At 42.7% G+C, this 23,237-nt stretch overlaps 1 protein-coding gene across 1 annotated transcript in view; it reads right to left on the reverse strand.

Moving 5' to 3' along the window:
- Positions 1–4,781: 4,781 nt before the first annotated feature.
- LOC134348961 (GDNF family receptor alpha-4-like) overlaps positions 4,782–23,237 on the reverse strand; it is an 81,852-nt gene continuing 63,396 nt past the window's right edge. The window contains exons 6-8 of the mRNA XM_063052770.1: positions 13,487–13,621; positions 9,046–9,203; positions 4,782–7,040 (exon numbers count right to left, since the gene is read on the reverse strand). Of these exons, the coding sequence (XP_062908840.1) occupies positions 6,870–7,040; positions 9,046–9,203; positions 13,487–13,621 (464 nt within the window). The 3' untranslated portion in view covers positions 4,782–6,869. The remainder of the gene's footprint in view (positions 7,041–9,045; positions 9,204–13,486; positions 13,622–23,237) is intronic.

The following is a 23,237-nucleotide window of genomic DNA, read 5'->3' on the forward strand; positions in this document are numbered from 1 at the left end:
ACAGAATAAGGCAGACGATATTGTAGTACAGTTAAGAGATTGGCAGGTATAATGTTGTGGGCATCACTGAGTTGTGGCTAAAAGAAAATCATAATTGGGAACTTAACATCCAAGGATACACATTGTATCGAAAGGACAGGCAGGAAGACGGAGTGGGTGGCATTGCTCTGTTGGTAAAAAATGAAATCAAATCCTTAGAAAGAGATGACATAGGATCAGAAGATATAGAATATGATGTACAAAAATGATTCCAGAATTGAATGGCTTGTCATATGAAGAGTGTTTGATGGCTCTGGGCCTGTATTCACTGGAATTCAGAAGAATGAGGGGTAACCTCATTGAAACCTATCGAATGGTGAAAGGCCTTGATAGAGTGGATGTGGAGAGGATGTGTCTTATGGTGGGAGAGTCTAAGACCCGAGGATACAGCCTCAGATTAGAGGGGCGTCCTTTTAGAACTGAGATGAGGGGGGATTTCTTTAGCCAGAGAGTGGTGAATCTGAGAAATTCTTTGCCATAGGCAGGTGTGAAGGCCAAGTCTTTATGCATATTTAAGGTAGAGATTGATAGATTCTTGACTGGTCAGGGCATAAAGGGATATGGGGAGAAGGCAGGAGATTGGAGCTTAGAGAGAAATTGGATCAGTCATGATGAAATGACAGAGCAGACTTGATGGGCTAAATTGCCTAATTCTGCTCCTATATCTTATGATCTTATGGCCTAATCCTTTTGGGGTAGAGTTAAGAAATTGCAAGGGTAAAAACACCCTGGTAGGAGTTACCTACAGGCCTTTGAATAATAGCCAGGATGTGGAATACAAATTACAATAGGAGATTTTTAAAAAGGCATGTAAAAAGGGCAATGTTATGATAGTGATAGGGGAATTTCATATACAAGTAGATTGGGAAAATCAAATTGGTGCTGTATTGCCTATTTGTAGAGTGCCTATGTGATGGCTTTCTAGAGCAGCTTGTGCTTGAGCCCACTGGGGGAAAGGCAATTTGGATTAGGTGTTGTTTAATGAACAACATTAGATTGGGGAGCTTAAGGTAAAGGAACCATTAGGAGACTGTGATTATAATAAGATAGAATTCACGCTGCAGTTTGAGAGGGAGTAGATAAAGTCCAGTATTTCAGTGGAGTAAAAGGAATTACAGAGGCATGAGAGAGGAGCTGGCCAAAGTTGATTGGAAGGGGACACTATCAGGGTTGACAGCAGAACAGCAATGGCTGGAGTTTCTCGGGGCAAATCAGAAGATGCAGGATAGATACATCCCAAAGATGAAGAAGTATTCTAAAGGGAGGTGGAGGCACTGCGACAGACAAGGAAAGTCAAAGACATCATAAAAGCAAACGGGAAGGCATATAATATAGCAAAAATTAATGGGAGGTTGGAGGATTGGGAAGCTTTTAAAATCTAATAGAAGGGAACTAAAAAAGCAGTAAGGAGTGAAAAGACAAAAAATGAAGGGAAAGTAGCCAATAATATCAGAGTATAACAAATGATACTAAGATGATACTAAGATAGGTGGAGTTGTGGATAATGTAGTAGGTTTTCAAAGTTTGCAGAGAGATTTAGGCCAGTTAGAAGAGTGGGCTGAAAGATGGCAGATGGAGTTTAATGCTGATAAATGTGAGGTGCTACATTTTGGTAGGACTAATCAAAATAGGACATACATGGTAAATGGTAGGGCATTGAAGAATGCTGTAGAACGGAGGGATCTAGGAATAATTGTGCATAGTTCCCTGAAGGTGGAATCTCATGTGGATAGGGTGGTGAAAAAGCTTTTTTGTTTGCTGGCCTTTATAAATTAGAGCAATGAATACAGGAGTTGGGATGTAATGTTGAAATTGTACAAGGCATTGGTAAGGCCAAATTTGGAGTATTGTGTACAGTTCTGGTCACTGAATTATAGGAAAGATGTCAACAAAATAGAGAGAGTACAGAGAAGATTTACTAGAATGTTACCTGGGTTTCATCACTCAAGTTACAGAGAAAAGTTGAACAAGTTGGGTCATTATTCTTTGGAGCGTAGAAGGTTGAGGGGGGACTTGATAGAGGTATTTAAAATTATGAGGGGGATAGATAGGGTTGACGTGGATAGGCTTTTTCCATTGAGAGTAGGGGAGATTCAAACAAGAGGACATGAGTTGAGAGGAGGGCAAAAGTTTAGGGGTAACATGAGGGGGAACTTCTTTACTCAGAGAGTGGTAGCTGTGTGGAACAAGCTTCCAGCAGAAGTGGTTGAGGCAGGTTCGATGTTGTCACTTAAAGTTAAATTGGATAGCTATATGGACAGGAAAGGAATGGAGGGTTATGAGCTGAGTGCAGGTTGGTGGGACTAGGTGGGAGTAAGTGTTCGGCATGGACTAGGAGGGCCGAGATGGCCTGTTTCCGTGCTGTAATTGTTATATGGTTATATGGTAAATGCTTTTACAGATATATAAAGTGTAAAATGAGGCGAGAGTGGATATTGGACCACAGGAGAAGTAGTAATTGGGGGCAATGAAATGGCAGATGAACTTAATAAGTATTTTGCATCAGTCTTCACTGTGGAAGATACTAGGAGTATGCTGGAAAATTGAGAGTGTCAGGAGCAAGATGTGAGTGAAGGTGCTATTACTAAAGAGAAAGTGCTTGGGAAACTGAAAAGTCTGAGGGTAGATAGGTCACCTGGACCTGATGGACTACACCTCAGGGTTCTGAAAGAGGTAGCTGAAGAGATTGTGGATGCATTAGCAATGATCTTTCAAGATTAACTAGATTCTGGAATGGTTCCAGAGGAACCATTCACTCATTGCACTCATTAAGAAATAGGGAGGCAGAAGAAAGGAAATCATAGGCCATTTGGCCTAGCTTCAGTGTTTGGAAAGATGTTGGGAGTCCATTATTCAGGATGCGGCTTGGGGTATCTGGAGGCACATAACAGGCCAAAGTAGGCATGGTTTTCTAAAGGGGAAATCTTGCCAGACACATCTGTTGGAATTGTTTGAGGAAATAACAGGCAGGATGAGGCTGTTGCTCACTTAGATTTTCAGAAGGCCTTTGACACGGTGCCGCACCTGAGGCTGCTTGACAAGACAAGAGTGCATGGTATTACAGGAATGATGCCAGCATGGATAGAAGATTGGCTGACTGGCGGGAGGCAAAGAGTGAAAATAAAGGGGACCTTTTCTGGTTGGCTGCAGGTGACTACTGGTGTTCAGCAGGGAACAGTGTTGGGATCTCTTCTTTTCACATTATATACCAATGATTTTGATGATGGATTTGATAGCTTTGAGGCCAAAGGTCTCAGAAAAGGTCTCAGGGAACCAGAAAAGGTCCCCTTTATTTGCGAAGATAGATAGAGGAGCATGTAGTGTTGAGGAAACAGTCAGTCCGCAGAAGAACTTAGATAGATTGGGAGAATAGGCAAAGAAGTGGCAGATGGAATATAGTGTAGGAAGGTGTATGGACATGCACCTTGGTAGAGGAATATAAGTGTGGGCTATTTTCTAAACAGGGAGAAAATTCAAAAATCAGAGTTTCAAAGGGATTTGGGAGTCCTTGTGCCCAATTCCATAAAGGTTACCTTGCAGGTTGAGTGAGTGGTGAGGGAGGCAGGTGGAAAGTTAGCATTCATTTTGAGAGGACTAGGATATAAGAGCAAGGATGTATTAGCAGAGGCATCATAAGGCATTGACAGACTGCACTTGCATTATTGTGAACAGTTTTGAGTCCCTTCTCTAAGAAAAGACGTGCTGGCATTGAAGAGGGCTCAGAGGAGGTCTATGTGAATGATTCTGGAAACGAAAGGGTTAACATATGAGTAGTGTTTGATGGCTCTGGTCCTGTACTCCCTGGAGTTTAGAAGAATGATGGGATCTCATTGAAACCTAACGAATATTGAAAGGACTAGATGGAGTGGATGGGGGAGGATGTTTCCTACAGTGGGTGAGTCTAGGACCAGAGGGCACAGCCTCAGAATAGAAGGACGTCCTTTTAGAATGGAGATAAGGAGGTATTTCTTTAGCCAGAGGGTAGTGAATCTGTGGAATTCATTGCCACAGATGGCTGTGGAGGCCAAGACATTGAGTATATTTAAGGCGGAGCTTGCTACTTTCTTAATTCGTGAGGGTGTCAAATGTTACAGGGATAAGGCAGGAGAACGGGATAGAGAGAGATAATAAATCAGCCATGATGGACTGTCGGAGCAGATTTGATGGGCTGAATGGCCTAATTCAGCTGTTATGTCTTATGCGCTTCTGCTTGTTCTATATTTTTATATTAAATATTGATAAATCCTTATCCTGAAGTAGATAAGGCATTCTCCTCTTGAGTATAGAACTTGAGTATTCCCCCCCCCACCACCATGTAGCGGAGAGCAGCAAACAACAAGAGTTGGTATTGATTAGTTGCAGTGACCTGGAATGAAGCTGCAAGTGCCTGTGACCATATTTTAACTGCGACAACAATTCGGGAATGTTTGTAAATCAGCCTTTGGAGGTCATAGGAGGTCACAGAACTCACAGAATTTTGAATTTTCACCTGGGTTGTTATGAATTGTCTCCATAAAAACTCCATCATGTATAATGTGATTTGTACATGGTTCCTTATTCCAATTTGGCTCATATGCTTTAGCAATGAAAGTGTCAGCAGATCTACTGTTGAAACTGGTGTTAAATATTGGACGGGAAATTCCAGACAATGGTTTAAAGATAGCTCCTTAGGTTTTTATGGCTTATCATGTTGACAATTTCAATAACCTCCCCAATAATAACTCTGCTGTAAAAAGTGAACAATCTTCTAATTTCATTATCACAGTGTAGCTTGACTTGTGTTTTATTAGTGAACAAGTCACAAGTAAACCCTCAAAATCTCTAAAAACACATATGAGGACAACTAACTCAGCAGAGATAAGGAACTTAACCATCAGACTACCTGGCTCAGTGCTGAATGTATAGTCGAGATATTCAGCAACAGCATACACTGAAGCATAGACAGAATATATTTGTAGAAGACGCCAGATAACTCTCAGTAAACTGTAGGACTCCAATCCTCTGAAAAATCCTCAGTAGCAGATACTAAAAGTAGTCATTTTCAAGTAGTTTATGAATTACTTTTGAATCCAAAGATTAGACCAGCACTTTACAATCATCTAATCTGTTATCACTGATAAAATATATATAATGTGACAGTAAATTTACTTTTCAAATTGATTTTTTCACCACAGCCATGCGGTCCAGCTGTCTATGCTTTCACAGTCATTTTCCAACACCATCCGAAGATGACAGCAGCTGTCGTATGTCACATTACAAAAACATTTACTACACAAAATGACAGTGCTGTTAGATTACTAACAATAGATTTCAAAGGTTACTTCTTAAACAAGACTCAGCAGATTATGCCACAATTTCATTCATTATAACAATTAAAGCATCAGACTTATTTACAAACAATGTATAGTATAAGATAGAGGTGCAACGTGACACTTGGGAGACATTGGTACAGGGTAACTATGCTGTGACACTATTGGAAGAGAAGAGAGCTATCCCTCACTAGGTACCATGAAAAGAGATTATCTGGTGATTGCAGTTTGTGTGAGCTTGCACTTCCCAAAATCACTATACCAGTTTTCTTATTTACAATGGTGATTACTTTTTAAAAACACTTCTTTGACCTGTGCCATGGAAAGCATTGCACCCTTGATCACAGTGAGTAGATGAGTACCAGTACTTTAACCGCAGGACACACCGGTTACGGTGGAAACTGCTCTGCCTTTTAAGAAGTGGTATTCAGTGCTTTGCTCTCATTTGGTTATCCTCTCATTCGTTTGATAATCCAGAGACGGTTCCAGCTGCCTACTGCAGCACAATTAATACTTTGTTTCTACCGTTGTCCTTTCAGATTCACCTTTCATGGTGTCATTCCATTGATGAGACATCTGTAAAAAGCCGTAATAATGTGCCCAAAGACTTCTTGAAAAAAGGCAACAATGATACTAATTCCAGGGAATCCTTGCCCATGACTACTCAGAATGGAGAAGAAATATATGGGGTTTATACTGAGAACTTCAAGCCCATGGGGTGTTCACTGAAGCCCATCTCACAAACTACCCCACCACCCATGCCATCAGCTACCTCTTGCCCGGTTTGCGGAAGTGTCTCATTTCCCACAGTGGCCTCATTGGGCACATTAGAGTCCACAAAGGCAGAGCGGAAGCAATTATCTCCTGATCCCAAGTCAGTGAGCAAGAACTGGAGGAAGCGTGGTCACACCTCACATCTGCAGGATATGAGATTCAGACCTCATTTTGATACAGTGACATTCCAAAATGAAGGTTTACCTGGCTAGGTGGTCTGTAGTACTGTACAGCTTCTACAGTCTTTTATTTTAAATGTTAGTAAATGGTCTCTGCCACTTAACTCCCTTCTGAAAAATAAATATATAATCAGTTCGAGAACATCTACAGTCCCATAGACGTGGTTCAGTTAAAAAATACCTAAATGGATAACTTCAACTGACAGAGTGTCTGGATATAATGCTATTCTTCCCAGAAAGACATTAAGAAGGAATTGTTAAGCATTTAATGTTAGTAAGACCTCAGTTACGCACTCATATTGGCTATGCTGGAAATTGCATAAAGAAATTTTGGCTTTTATAACTTTAGTGAATTATGCTATAATGTAAGTTAAACTGGTATGGAATAAGCCCGATTACATTTCTGATTGATACCTTAGCAATGTTAAATCGATTGGCTATCTTCACAAACTATTTTCTCGGTTCAAGCTATTCTTCAGGCATTTGGTTGTTGTTTTAAAAGCAAACACATTTAGAGACAAGGCATGATAAAAAAAAACAGACTCTCCTGTCTTCATAAAACGTCCTTTCAAATGGCATTTTCGACAATTGCTATGAAGACGTAGAGTGATGTGATGGCATGGGATATTATTGGAGAGAGATTCTGGGTGTCAGTCCCTGAATTGGAATTACAGTCATTTAGTTTCTCAGACATGAACTTTTCTTGAGAAGCCTTCAGCTTGCCACCATGATCACAATCCTGTAGTGGAAAGACAAACAGATACTGTCTTAGACATATCAAACTCTCAGACCGCTGTGTGGTGCAATGAAATACAACCATTCAGCTAAGGATTCATGTTTAACTAAATCAGACAAGGTAATTATCTATCTTCTGAAAGGTTAAAAATGAATGGAAGCAACATGCACCTGATAATGCAAAATATTTCTACCGTCAGAGAATTGCACCCAAAACATTGGCCTTCACCGTACACACGGATTCAGCTTTTAAAACCATGTTGTTTGGATGAAATAGTTGGTAGTGATGAGGCACTCCAGTACAGAAAGCGATAGCTATCTTGAAGCAAATTAGGTGGAGCATAGCATGACGTATGGATATATTCATTTCCCAAACTGTTCTGATTGTGTAGGTAACCGAGTTGCCTATGAAGGATTTTATTCCAATCGTCACTCCCATTCAGACATGTCAGTTTATGCCTTGGTCTACTGCCATGACCAGGCCACCCTCAGGGCGGAGGAGCTAAACCTCATATTCTGTCTGGATAGCTTCCAATCTGATGGCACTCCCTCTAAAAAGTGTTAGTTTTCTCCCTCCCCCATCCCTCTTCTTCCATTCCCCACTCTGACTCTCCTCTTACTTCTTTTCTTCTCCTCATCTGCCTATCACCTCCCCCTGGAGCCCCTCCTCCCTCCTTTTCTCCTATGGTCCTCTCCCCTTTCCTTCTTCTTCCTTCTTCTTCAGTCCTTTACCTTTGTCCACCTATCATCTCCCAGCTTCTCACTTCATCTTCCCTCCCCCATCACCTGGCTTCACCTATCATCTTCTAGCTTGTACTCCTTACATCCCCGCAACCCCTCCCAACTTCTTATTCTGGCCCTTCCCCGGTCCTTTCCAGCTCCAATGAAGGGTCTCAGCCCAAAACGGTGGCTATTTATTCCTTTCCATAGATGCTGCCTGACCCGCTGAATTCCTCCAGCATTTTGTGTATGTTACTGTGGATTTTCAGCATCTATAGAATCTCGTGTGTTTATGATTTGTGTAGAATCTCATGTGTTTAAGATTTGTGTAGAATCTCATGTGTTTATGGTTTGTCTACGAAGGAGCTGTCCTCAAATGAATATTCCTCAATCAGAACGGGCAAACTGAAGACCCATGCTCTACCTGTGCAGATGTGGGAAGCACTTTTGGTAGTCATACTGCAGTCTCAGAACCCCAGCTGCGCAGTTCAATCCTGTCCTCTCTGTGTCCCCATGGGTTTCTCCCAGGTGTTCCTATTTCCTTCCACATCCCCAAGATATACAAGTTGTTAGGTTAATTGGCCACTATAAATTGTCCCTGGTGTAGGAAGGTGGTGGGAGTACTTGTGACAACGTGAAGGGCATATGTGAGAGAATGTAAAAGAAATAGGGTAATGAAATTAACAAGATTGCTCTAGGGGCTGGCACTGGTCAATGGGCCAAATGGTCTTTTTTGATGTCATGAGAAATGAGAATATGAGATTTACCATAAGACTGCAGTCCAAGGTTGTCATGAGGACATGATGGAGTCAGAGGCTTTTTCCCAGGGCTGAAATGGTTGCCACAAGAGGACACAGGTTTAAGGTGCTGGAGAGTAGGTACAGAGGTGATGTCAGGGGTAAGTTTTTTACTCAGAGTGGTGAGTGTATGAAATGGGCTGCCGGCAATGGTGGTGGAGGCGGATACGATAGGGTCCTTTAAGAGACATTTAGATCGGCACATGGAGCTTAGAAAAATTGAGGGCTTTAGGTAAGCCTAGTAATTACTAAGGCAGGGACATGTTCGGCACAACTTTTTGGGCCGAAGGGCCTGTATTGTGCTGTAGGTTTTCTACGTGATTATGGAACAATATAGAAATGCATTGAGTCTATACTATCCTAGAAGTATCCAATTAACTAATAATACCATGCCAAGATTTAAGAGATAAACCATTTATATCTTCATTATCTGTTGCTTTCAATGTTTTAAATATTGGAAGTGCCTGAATAGAAGATCAGAAGGGGCTTTACCTTATTTGGGACCAGTTTGACCAATGGACTGGCATCACTGCTTGGCCGGACCTTCTCAGGGAAGCTGAACAATAGTTGTTGAATTGTTGTTACTGCAGAGTGTTCATTATTCCATGTGCGAAACAGTGCAGAACTGATGTACCATCTGATAGAATTTTCTGGAAGAGAACAAATCATGTCAAACGCCAGGCTGGAAATCAGCCGGAAATTGGTCTTTTCAAGCAGTGAATGTTGAGCCGTCTATCATCTGATACCAGATTTGGAGATAAATATGCTGCCAAACTACAGAAGGCAAGAAGAATAACACTGATTGAATTTTTTTTTAAATGCAGATAATGAAAATCTGAAAACAAAACACCAAAAATCCTAGAAAATGGTCGAGCAGCATTCAGGGAGAGGAAGATAAGAGTTACTGTTACAGTAATGATAACTCTTGTTTATCTTTTCACTGATGCTCCCTTACCAAGTGAGTATATTTTTTGTTTGCATGTTCATTAAGTATCATTGAATTTGGTCACTGGCTCCCATTTGAAACTTAAACAGCATTTTTAAAACAGCTTAATTTGAATGATCCAAGGCGTTCTCTGCATGCCCATCTCAGCAATCATCATGAGGCCTAGGGTCATTTCGATGTGCTGGTTTCAAAGTAAGTAGAATAATTGCCCATGTGGCAGATGGCCAAGTCATTGGATGTACTCAGAGTGGAGGTTGATAGGGTCTTGATCAGAAAGGCATCGAAGGTTACAAGGAGAGGCAGGTGGATGGGGTTGAAAGGGAAAATAAATCAGCCATGACCGAATGGAGGATTAGACTCGTTGTGCCAAATTGCTCAATTTTGCTTCTGTGTCTTACGGTCTTATGTTGAAAAGAGCAGCATTCTATTCATAGTCAAGAGAAAATCTGCAGATGCTGGAATCAAAGTAATATACACAAAACGTTGGAGGAACTCAGCAGGTCAGGCAGCATCTGTAGAAAAGAATAAACTGTCCATGTTTTATACTGAGACCCTTCTTCAGGACCTGATGAAAGGTCTAGGCCCGAAACGTCAACTATTTGTTAGAGCTGTTAGGGAGGGTTTAAACTAATTTGGCAGGAGGGTGGGAACTAGAGTGAAGGCACTCAGGATAGGAACAATGGTGAAAAAGCAAAGATAGCATGCAGTCAGACTTTCAGGAAGGACAGGCAGATGACAGGACAAAATTGTAGCCGGCAGGGTGAGTATCACTGCATTAAGGATGCAAAATCAAGAAGGGTAGTAAATATAGTACTTGAAAGTGTTATATCTCAATGCACTGAGTATAAGAAATAAGGTGGATGATCTTGTTGCACTATTAGATTGTTGTGGCCAACTCTGAATCATGGTTGAAGGATGGTTGTAGTTGGGGGCTGAATGACCAAGGTAACACATTGCATTGGAGGGATAGGAAGATAGGTAGAGGGGGTGGCATGGATCTGCTGGTAAAAAATGGCATCAAGTCATTAGAATGATGTGATATTCGATCAGAAAATGTTGAATCCTTGTGGGTTGAGTTAGAAAACTGTAAGGGTAAAAGGACCCTGATGACAGTTCTTTAAAAGCCTTCAAACAGTAGCTGGGATGTGGACCACACATTACAATGGGAAATAGAAAACACATGTCAGAAGGGCAGTGTTATGATAGTCATAGGAGATTTTAACATGGGAAAATCATGTTGGTAGTAGATCCCAAGAGAATGAATTAGATGAATGCCTATGAGATGGCTTCTTAGAGCAGTTTTTTGTGGAGTCTACAAAGAGATTAGCTATAGTGGATTGGGTGTTATTTACTGAACTGGAGGCGATTAGAAAGCTTAAGGTAAAGGAACCCTTAGGAAACAGTGATCGCAATATGATTGTGTTCAACTTGAAATTTGATAGGGAGAAGATAAAGTCTGATATAGCAGTATTTCAATGGAGTAAAGGAAATTACAGTGGGATGAGAAAGGAGTTGGCCAAAGTAAATTGGCAGGAGATGCTGGAAGGGATTTGAGTTTCTGGAAAAAATGAGGAAGGTGCAGGATAGATGTGTTCCAAAAACAAAGAAATACTCAAATGGCAAAACACTACAACTGTGGCTGACAAGGGAAGTCACAGCTAACGTAAAAGCAAAGAGAGGGCATACAACAAAGCAAAAATCAGTGGGAGATAGAGGATTGGGAAGCTTTTAAAAACCTACAGAAAGCAACTAAAAGGATCATTAGGAGGGAAAGATGAAATACGCAAGTGAGCTAGCAAACAGTATCAAGGTGCGTAGAAAAAGCTTTTTCAAGTATATGACAATAAAAGAGAGATGAGAATGGATATGGGACCGCTAAAAAATGAGGCCAGGGAAACAATAACGGGGGACAAGGTGATGTCAGCTAAACTAAATGAGTATTTTGCATCAGTCTTCACTGTGGAAGACACTAGCAACGTGCCAGGTGTTGAAGGGTGTGAGAGAAGAGAAGTGATTGCAGTTACAATTACAAGGGAGAAGGTGCTCAAAAAGCTGAAAGACCTAACGTTACATAAGTTACCTGGACCAGGGGAACTGCACCCTAGGGTTCTGAAACACGTAGTGGTAGAGATTGTGAGGGCATTAGTAATGATCTTTCAAACATCATTGGACTCTGGCATGGTTCCAGAGGACTGGAAAATTGCGTATGTCACTCCACTCTTTATGAAAGAAGGGAGGCAGCAGAAAGGAAATTATAGACCGGCAACACACATAAAAGTTGCTGGTGAACGCAGCAGGCCAAGCAGCATCTCTAGGAAGAGGTATAGTCGATGTTTCGGGCCTGACGAAGGGTGTCGGCCCGAAACATCGACTGTACCTCTTCCTAGAGATGCTGCCTGGCCTGCTGTGTTCACCAGCAACTTTTATGTGTGTTGCTTGAAATTCCAGCATCTGCAGATTTCCTCGTGTTTGCGAAATGATAGACCAGTTTTCTGACCTCAGTGGTTGGGAAGATGTTGGCTTCAATTATCAAGAGTGAGGTGATGGAGTACTTGGTGACATAGGACAAGATAGGGCAAAGTCAACAAGGTTTCCTTAAGGGAAAATCTTGCCTGATGAACCTGTTGGAATTCTTTGAGGAGATTACAAGTAGGATAGATAAAGGGGATGCACTGGATGTTGTATATTTGGACTTTCAGAAGGCCTTTGTCAAGGTGCCACACACGAGGCTGCTTACCAAATTAAGAGCCCATGCTATTACAGGAACGTTATTGGCATGGTTAGAACATTAGCTGATTGGTAGGAGGCAATGATTAGGATCCTTTTCTGGTTGGCTGCCAGTGACTAATAGTGTTCCGCAGGGGTCGGTGTTGGCAACACTTCTATTTATGCTGTTTATAAATGACTTAGATGATGGACTAGATGGCTTTGTTGCCAAGTTTGCAGATGATATGAAGATTGGTGGAGGAGCAGGTAGTGTTGAGGAAACGGGAAGGCTGTAGAAGGATTTAGACAGATTATGAGAGTGGCAAGAAAGCAGCAAATAAAACACAATGCTGGAAAATGCATGGTCATGCACTTTGGTAGAAGAAATAAGTGTACAGACTATTTCCTAAGCAGGGAGAAAACCCAAAAATCTGAAATGCAAAGGGACTTGGTTGAGTTGGTGGTGAGGAAGGCAAATGCTTCCTCACCACCAACTCAACTAAGTCCCAGGTTGTTGGGTGTATTTAAGGCAGAGATTGATAGGTTCTTGATTGGCCATGGCATCAATGGTTACAGGGAGAAATCCAGGGAGTGGAGCTGAGGACGGGAGAGAAGGGTCAGCCATGATGGATTGGCGGAGCAGGCTCAATGGGCCAATGGCCTAATTCTGCTCCTATGTCTTATGATCTTATAAATTATACAATGGAAAATAATTCCTCAGATAGATTAGTATCCAAACATCTGAGCTCCTCATTTGCGGCTAATACATTTTTGTCACGTTGCCTGTCCTTCCAGGAAAGGTACATAAATACTTGAGCTGTTTTATCACCTTCACCATTGAGTGATTAAAACCAAATGAATCCTTTCCCCCAATGAGAAAATCACTGGTTATTAAGGGGGTCCAAATTCAGAGAAAAGAACTTGTTCCCATTTAATGCTGTGAAATGTATTTTTCATAGTCAGAAGCTGGGGGTTACAAAGGGCAGGATCAGCTCTTTGAGAGATTTCACAACCACCACCCACACCAAACAAGAAACTGAAAATGATTGTAACAATACAGTAGTTTCCATTAGATACTAGACTCTTAATCATGGAACAGTTCACCCAGGCAGTAAGTTATTTATCTAGCTATTTCGGTGTAGGAGATGCCTTTCTAACTTCCCATAACTTTGAGGGACTGGTTTGTCTCACAGACAGGGGTAAACCATTCCGGATTCTGAACAGTTTTTGTCACGCGGCTAGCGGTCCTGAGGGTAGATTACATAATCTGTCAGCGCTTACCGAGGCAGTTGTTGCTTGTGAAAAGACTCAAGAGGTTCTCACACTCTTCATGCTGGTTGCCACTGTTGGCACACGTACACCATATGGAGACATCCGAGCTGCTGTTGCTCACATAGTTTGGTGTCAGAATGGTACCTAATAGGAAACAAATCACAGGCACAATGCTCTAAAATACATCCTCTTAACATCCAAGTTAGAACGCAGTAAGCACAGGAAACTCACAAATCCAATAATCCTCAGGCAAAAATTCTACATCTCTACTTAGATCCGAAATAAAATTCGCAGGAGAAACACTTGTTTCTAGATTATTTGTGCTATACCATGATGCAGTCACCTTAGCTGGGATTCATTCCAATCACTTAATCTTGCTGCTTTAGAGAGGTTTATTCTTGTTTTCTCTCCCTTCCACTTGAACCAATGACTTATACAGGATCTTCTATGGACATCAAAAACCACCACCCTCACCTCCCCTCTCGATTTTCTGCAGGGATTGTGCTCTCCACGATTCCCTCATCCCTCCCCACTGATCGTCCTCCAGCACTTATCCCTGCATCTGGTCCAAGTACTACCCCTGCCCTCACACCTCCTTCCTCACCTCCATTCAGGGCCATACGCAGTCCTTCCAGGTGAGGCAACACATCACACACAAATCCATCAGTGTTATTTATTGTACTTGATGCTCCCGGTGTGGCCTCCTTTACATTGATGAGAACTGTGAAATGACCTGGAATTGGCTCATAATAATATTTAACTGTTTTGTTAATGTTAATGTCCCAGATGCATGGCTAACCTATCATGACCTCTTGCAGACGCAAGTCCAATCGCACATGATGTGGCTAAGCACCTCTGCTCCATCCACCACAAATGGGACTTCACGGTGGCCGAACATTTTAATTCCAATTCCCATTCTCATTCTGACCAAGATGAGGCCACCCTCAGTGTGGAGGAGCAACACCTCATATTCCATCTGGGTACCCTCCAACCTGATGGCATGAATATCAATTTCTCCTTCCGGTCAACAAATTCCACCCCCTCTATTCCTCACCTTAACCTTTCACTTCTTCTCACCTGCCTATTACTTCCCCCCGGGTCCTCTCCTCCTTCCCTTTCTCCTATGGTTCACTCTTCTCTCCTGTCAGACTCTTCTTTCTCCAGCCCTTGACCTTTCCCACCCACATGGTTCCACATAACACCTTCTTCCCCTCACCCCACCCTTTCATTTCTGGCATCTTTGCCCTTCCTTCTCAGTCCTGAAGGAGGATCTCAGCCCGAAATGTCGACTGTTTACTCTTTTCCATTGATGCTCCCGGACCTGCTGCATTCCTCCAGCAGTCTGTGTGTGGGGGTTAAGTGTGTGTATTTTTATATACCTTCAGACCAAATAGATATGGTTGGCTTCCTAGTGACACCTTCACCCCAGAAGCTGGTTGAGTTTACTATGACTGGTTTCAGTAACATTAAAACGATGTGAGAGTGTACAGTAGGTGAGATACAGAGAAGAACTTTCTTGGTCTTGGTAACGATGATGTGTGTTGCAGCACCGTCCCAGAATGGGATATGAGGGAATATTAGGGTGAGCTCCTGATCCCTAATGTACTGCCCAAAGCACAGCATTCAGTCAATGTACCTGCCCTGAGAGTAATGGATTGGGGAACGTCTTCAGCCTCCTTGTTGAGTACTCCTGCAGCCAGAATAGATTGTTGAACACTTAACTACAAAGGGTATACCGCCAGGAATGTCCTTTTTTCCTCAAAAATAAAGGATATATGTTACTGATCACCTGAGTCATCAATATACACTCAGACCCCGCCTGTCGCTGATTCGTTACAACGCGGTTATTCAATTCTTTACTAAAAATGACAAAAATTCATTCTAAACAACACTTAAAACTTCTCAAGAGTGGCCGCCATTACAGTAAACATTCAATCAGCCAATGAGAGCGCTCTGAGCCTCTCTCAGCCAATCACGTGTTAGTTCGTGCCCTGCCTCCCCTGCGTTTGTAAACATTCTTGCTCTGTTGCCAATTTATTCCATTTTTTTCACCCACAATGTCTGGAAAATGGCCTGCAGCTTCCGCGGAGGGTAGCACATCTCAGATGTCTAGGAAAAGCATTAGCATGGATGTGAAACTGCAAGTGATATGGCATCAGGATGTTAATGATGGCAATGTTGAAGAGTTACTGCGTTCTCATGCTGAGAGCCTAATAGCGAAGAGCTTCGAGAACTGGCAGGAAAACGCATCCTGGGTGAATCTGAGGACACAGATGGAGATGAGGAAACTCCAGCAAGAAACCTCACCACAAAATACCTCAGCACTGACATCACCACAATCACACAAGTCATGGACCAGTTCATCGATAATGACCCTGACAGGGAGCGAAGCAATAAGCAAAGAGAGGTGTTCTCGACGTGATTTCCCACTACCAAGAATGGCTTCATGAGAGGAAACTTAAGAAAAGGCAGTCAAATATCAACGCCTACTTGAAGAAGAAGCTGAAGTCAGAGGAGGACCCTGAGCCTGGTCCCTTCTCAGAGATGTACCCACCACCCGCTTCCCTCGGCTGCCGCTGCGATGTGTTACTGCTCCACTGATGTACAGGTCAGGCCTCTCGGCGTGTTTGTTACTCCACAAATTACTGTGTATACATAAAATATGATATCATATATCACAGGTGTGATTTTTTAAAAATCAAGCACACGTTTATTTACGTAATGTTATAATGACCCTGCATAGCGCTAGTTTATATAGCACTGCAACTCAAAGGAATGCATTCTCAGTGTTAAGCGGGGTCTGAGTGTACAATATCATTAACTCAACAAAATAATGTATACTTTGTTTCATCTTGTTAATAAAAGTAGAGATGACTGAATTAAGTTCAACTTTAACTTAATTAAACTGTGACGCATTTACTGAGGAAACACACCGAGACACTATCTCTCGTGACTATGACACTGGAAACATGGAACATAGTACAGGAACAGGGTCTTTGGCCCACCGTGTCTGAACTGACCAGCGTACCAATCTCAACTAATACTATCTGTTTGCATAAGGTCCTCATCCCTCCAGTATTTGTCTGGTCATGTGTCTGTCTAAATACTATCATATCTGCTCCTACACTTCCAATGGGATCACGTTCCAGCCACCTGCCACCTTCCAAGTAAAAAATGTGCTTCACATATCTTTAAGTTTCCCCCTCTCATTTTAAATTCATGCCCTCTGGTGTTTGGCATTTTCAGCCTGGGGAAAGACTCTGACAAGCTACCTTGTCTATGCCACTCATGATTTTACATTCTTCTCTCCTGTTGCACCTCAGCCCTCCAGCGAAAACAATCCAAAGTCTGTCCGATCTTTCCTTCAGAATCAGAATCAGGTTTAATATTACTGGCATACCTCATAAATGTGTGGTTTTCCAGCAGCTGTACATTGCAATAAATAATAATAAAATCTATAAATTAAAGAAGTAGTGCAGAAAGAGAGAGAGAAATAGTTAGGTGGTGTTCATGGGTTCACTGTCCACTCATAAGTCTGACAGCAGAGGGGAAGAGGCTGTTACTGAAACGTTGAGTGTGTGTCTTCAGGCTCCTGAACCTCCCCCTTAATGGTAGCAATGAGAAGAGGGCATGTCCTGGGTGATGGGAGTCCTTAATGAGGCATCTCCTTTTGAAGGTGCCCGTGATGGAGCTGGCTGAATTTACAACTTTCTGCAGCTTTTCCCAACCCTGTGCAGTGGCCTCTCCATACCAGACGATGATGCAACCAGTTAGGATGCCCTCCATAGTACACCTGTAGAAATTTGCCAGTGTCTTTGCTGAGATGCAATTCTCCTCACACTCCCAATGAAATAAGCAGCTGCCCTGGGGCCAACATGTACGGGCCCAGGATAGATCACCAAAGATGATGACACCCAGGAAGTTGAACACGTTCCCCCTTCCCACTGCTGATCCCTCGATGACTGGTGTGTGTTCCCTCAGCTTCCCCTTCCTGAAGTCCACAATCAATTCCTTGGTCTTACTGATGTTGAGTGCAAGGTTGTTGCTGCCACACAACACTCAACCAGTTGATTTATCTCACTCCTGCATGCCCCCTCATCACCATCTAAAATTCTGCCAACTGTAGTTGTGTCAGCACCAAGTTTATAGATGGTGTTTGAGCTGTGCCCAGCCACACAGTCATGGGTGTAGAAAGAGTAGAGGAATGGGCGAAGCAAGCATCTTTGAGGTGCCCCAGTGTTGATTGCACGCGAGGAGGACAGAATATATCCGATCTGCACAGACTGTGGTCTCCATTCTCAGCAATATCCTGATGAATCTCTTCTGTACCCTCAGAAAAGCCTTCACCTCCTTCCTGTAATGCAGCAGTGAAAACTGCATACAATACTCTATATATCGCCCAACCAATGTCTTAAATAGCTGCAACATAACTTCTCAACTTTAAAACTCAAAATGCTAAACAATGAAGGCTATGTCTTCTTTACCACCCTATCCACTTAATTTGAATCTTTCAAAGGAGCTGCAATATCTTCCATTCATATCTTTCCCAGATGTGTTGTAGAACAACATAGACTGCCATTGTTAACCAACAACTTCATCATTTCTGTGTCAAGTGACTAACAGGATGCTGGACAGCAAAAATGGATGGACATTTATGTTCTCAGCCTACAATACCCATCCCCTTTGTCCCTTGAGGGAATTGCTTGTAACATTAGTAGAAGGACATAATTATTCAAATGAACAGATTCTATTCAATATGTATAGTCAGAGTGGAGAAAGGGGATAGGCCCAGAAGAAAGCAAAATTCTCTGTAGTGGGTACAATAAATATCTGGAAACTTCCTAAATTGTTTTTCAATTTCTCTACTTCCAGCTAGCAACCCTGCGAACAAATAGTTCTAGGATATGTCCACTTTCCTCCAGACATAGGAACACTGGAGTGTTTGTAGCTGCAAAGTTGTCAACACACTAGTAGAAACTGTTATGTTTTGTAACTCCAAAACATTAAACTCTCAAAGGAAAACAAGAGAGCTGAGAGATGCTTGTTCTTAATTTTAAGCAAGGCACATACGTGTCACATGGTAGCGTGATGACATATGCAATTCCAGTATTTTTACATATAACCTGTAATGAATGGTTTGTTTAAACAAGAATTCTTAACTAAACAATATATTTACAATATCACTCAAATACTACTGAAATGTTAAATACACAACACTCCACCCTGCTTGACTGTAAACTCCAACTCACTATAGAATGCATTCCAATCATATGTAAAGTACATATACAAGGGGTGATTGATACGTTCATGGCCTAAGATAGGAGGAGTCAATTTTAGAAAACCTAGCACATTTATTTTTCAACATTGTCCCCTCCTACATGTACACACTTAGTCCAGCAGTCGTGGAGCAGACGGATCTTGGACCTCCAGAAAGTGTCCACAGCAGGGGTGATTAATAAGTTCATGGCCTAAGGTGGAAGGAGATGAGTTATACGGCTCTCGTTATAGAAACATAGAAACATAGAAAATAGGTGCAGGAGTAGGCCATTCGGCCATTCGAGCCTGCACCGCCATTTATTATGATCATGGCTGATCATCCAACTCAGAACCCCGCCCCAGCCTTCCCTCCATACCCCCTGACCCCCGTAGCCACAAGGGCCATATCTAACTCCCTCTTAAATATAGCCAATGAACTGGCCTCAACAGTTTCCTGTGGCAGAGAATTCCACAGATTCACCACTCTCTGTGTGAAGAAGTTTTTCCTAATCTCGGTCCTAAAAGGCTTCCCCTCTATCCTCAAACTGTGACCCCTCGTTCTGGACTTCCCCAACATCGGGAACAATCTTCCTGCATCTAGCCTGTCCAACCCCTTTAGGATCTTATACGTTTCAATCAGATCCCCCCTCAATCTTCTAAATTCCAACGAGTACAAGCCCAATTCATCCAGTCTTTCTTCATATGAAAGTCCTGCCATCCCAGGAATCAATCTGGTGAACGCACGTGCAGTTCAACTCTTTGAGTGATCGTGCAGAAAGTTTGAAGTTAATAACTCATCCCCTTCTACCTTAGGCCACGAACTTATCAATCACACCTGATGAGTTATTAACTTCAAACTTTCTGCATAATCACTCAAGGAGTTGACCTGCTTGTTCATGTAACGAAAGCCATATGTAAGGCATCCGTTAGTCTTGCGAGACCATGGATCTGTGCCTGGAAAGTCTTCACTCTCCAGGGCGCAGGCCTTGGCAAGGTTGTATGGAAGACCGGCAGTTGCCCATGCTGCAAGTCTCCCCTCTCCACGACACTGATGTTGTCCAAGGGAAGGGCAAGGGCCGATACAGCTTGGCACCAGTGTCGTCGTAGAGCAATGTGTGGTTAAGTGCCTTGTTCAAGGACAAAACACGCTGCCTTGGCTGGGGCTCGAACTCATGACCTTCAGGTCGCTAGTCGAATGCCTTAACCACTTGGCCATGTGCCCACAACGAGAGCCGTATAACTCATCTCCTTCTACCTTAGGCCACGAACTTATCAATTACCCCTGCTGTGGACACTTTCTGGAGGTCCAAGATCCGTATGCTCCACGACCGCTGGACTAAGTGTGTACATGTAGGAGGGGACTATGTTGAAAAATAAATGTGCTAGGTTTTCTAAAATTGACTCCTCCTACCTCAGGCCACGAACTTATAAATCACCCTTCGTAATACAACTACTATGCAGACATGCACAGCAGAGTAAGTTTTAAATAGTTCCATTTGGGCCTAAAAGTTTAATCGCTGTGAAGAATTATTTACTTTATGGGGATAACAATTTGCCTGGTAAGTGGGATCACTCTGTTTGGCAGATGAGACCTGTGACTGTGAAAGGATCTTAGGTTCTGGGACCTTCTTCATGGTGGTTGTAGTTGACTCTGAAACTGCAGGAATTGATTTTGACAGTGGTAGTCACCTTTCTTCTCTAACAATTGACTCTGCTCTCCTCAACTGATCGATGTGTTGCCTCCAGATGTTTTTGAATGTAATCCCCACTGTGTAAGTCCGCTTCTGTCCTTAATCTTGCCAATTGCCCCCTTTTGATCACCACTGAAGCTCCTCACAAAGACTGCAACATTGAAGCTTCTTGCTTGAGGAGCCCTCAATTTATCTCAGCTTTTTGTCCAGCATACTCCTTCTGAGTTCAGGTTTGAGGAGGTCCAAGCATGAATGCAATCGATGGCCCGGGAACAGTATCACTGGTGTAGGTTGTGGAGTATGCTGCACTGCAATATACAAGGAGGGAACTGGCAAGCCCCTGATCCATTGTCAGAGTAGAGTGTTTCCACTGACATTGCTTAGACTCGGGATAAACCTTTCCGCCAAGCCTTTTGTAGCTGGATGGAACGGTGTAGATGTAATATGTCTTATTCCATTCATTTTTAGGAGTGACTGAAGATGTTTCTCCACAAACTGTGGTCCATTGTCACATGTATTCTGGAACACCAGTCCTTCAGAAGAGGCTTCCCAACACATCAGCAGTGTGCGAGTCTGTTGCGGAGGTTATTGGGAACATTTCTGACCACTTTGTAGCTGCATCCACTACTCCCGAGTATTTTTTGCCCATGAATGGTCCAGAAAAATCCGCATGAATCCTCTGCCAAGGCAATACAGACCATTCCCAGGGAGGGAGAAGCACTGCTCTTGGCACCTCCTGGACGTGTTGGGATCCCGCACGGTGCACGACAAGCTGCTTGATCTGCTGATCCATTCCAGGCCACCACAGAAAGCTTTGAGCCAACACTTCCATTTTGACCATGGCTAGATGACGCATGTAGCTCCTCCAATTTAGCTGTCAGCTTGGATGGTACAACAACTCTCAATTCCCACACAAGGCAATCCCTGTTCATCTTGACGCTGGGAAAAATAGGGGAACTCGAGTTTCTGCTGCACATTCTAGCTGCTAGGTCCATGTAGACCTGAGACAGTGTGACGTCTTTCCTGGTTTCCCTTTGGATCACTTCTGCCGTAATAGGTAGACTTTCAATTTGTATTAGGAAGAACATGTCAAGATGAGTGTCCTCGTTTGTAATTTTTTCTGATATTTCCTTTACCAAGGGTAAACAGGACAATCCATTATTCATTAGTCCTTCTCTTGAAATAAGTTTTGTAATTGCATCATCCAAGAAACAGAGCTCATCTCTGCATTTGTGCTGCTGCTGTTGGTGGAGCACTCTTCTGTGGATTGAAAACACCCACCAGTGGTTGATGAGCACTAACGAGGATAAACTCTCTCCCATACAAGAATGGGCTGAAATGTTTTACACCCCAAACCAGACTGAAGGCCTCTCTGTCAATCTGTGTGTATCTTTTATGTGCAGCGGTAAGGTAAGGTGATGGGGTGTTCATTTTCATCACGCATAACGTGTGACATGACTGCACCTGTGCCATAAGGTAGGTGTCACAGGCAAGTTTCACTGAACAATGTGGATCATAATGTGTGAGTACAGTGTCTGACGTCACCATTTCCTTTGTCTTTTGGAAAGCCACCTCACACTGCCTTCTCTTCCCGATCTGCGGTAATGAATTCAAGGGGTGGAGAACAGTAGCCAGGTTTGGCAGGAACCTGTTCTAGCAATTGACAAAGTCTAAAAAGGACCACAACTGTGACACATCCTTTGGCCTTGGGGCATCCACCACTGCTTGAATTTTCTCAGCAATCTTGTTCATCAATGGTGTGACCACAGTAAGCGATGCTTGGTTTAAAGAATTCACACTTGTTGCATTGTGCTCTGAGCCCATAATCTTCTAAACTTTTTAACACTGCCTTGAGGTTTTGAAGATGTTCCTTCTCATCTTTACAGGTAACAATGATGTCATCCAGATAACACTGAGTTCCTGGGCAGCCATACAGCACCTGGTCCATAGCTTCCTGCCAGAGTGCAGGTGAAGATACCACTCCAAAAATAAGCCTATATATAAGCCCATTATAGTGATAGAGCCCTTTGTCAGCATTTACAGTGAGAAATAGTTTGGACTCGTCTTCCATCTCCATCTGTAGGTAGGCCTCAGCTAAGTAAACTATGATAAAGTGTTTCCTGCCAGAAAGGTTTGCAAAGATTTCCTCTATGCTGGGCAGAGGATATTAATCTTCTTTCAGTATTTGATTGATGGTGACCTTAAAATCACCACAGATCCTGACAGATGCATTCTTCTTCTCTACTAGGACCATTGGAATTGCCCATGAGTTCCACTCAAGCCTGGAAAGAATTCCTTCAGCTTCTGTGCACTCTAACTCGCAGGTTACGTTATCATGGATGGTATAAGGAATCAGATGGGCTTTGCAAAACTTGGGCGTGGCATTTTCATTTAACAATATTTTGCTTTTGATATGTTTGAGTTTTCCAGTGCCATCCTTGAACACTGCTGTGGCAGGCAAACGGTAGATGGATCTTCAAACAAGTTGCAATTGTCTCAGCCAATCACACCCCCATAATGCTGGTCCTCCTGTTTTTACAAGCTCAGTGTGGCTTGTCGATTGAGGTATCCCACTGTTACGAAGGTCATTCCCACAGGAGTTACCTTTTCTCCAGTATGAGTCCTTAGTTGGATATCTGCAGGCTTCAGTTTAATATCTTTGAAATGCCATTCAAACTCATTTTGTGGAATGACTGAAACAGCTGAACCAGTGTCCAATTCCATTTTAATTAATTTGCTGTTCACTTCTGGAGTAAGCCATATTTCTTGTCTATTGCTAGTTTTCACACAGTAAATCTCAAAGCTCCCTAGTC

Source organism: Mobula hypostoma, chromosome 7 (genome assembly GCF_963921235.1).
Source record: "Mobula hypostoma chromosome 7, sMobHyp1.1, whole genome shotgun sequence".
NCBI classification, from domain to species: Eukaryota; Metazoa; Chordata; class Chondrichthyes; order Myliobatiformes; family Myliobatidae; genus Mobula; species Mobula hypostoma.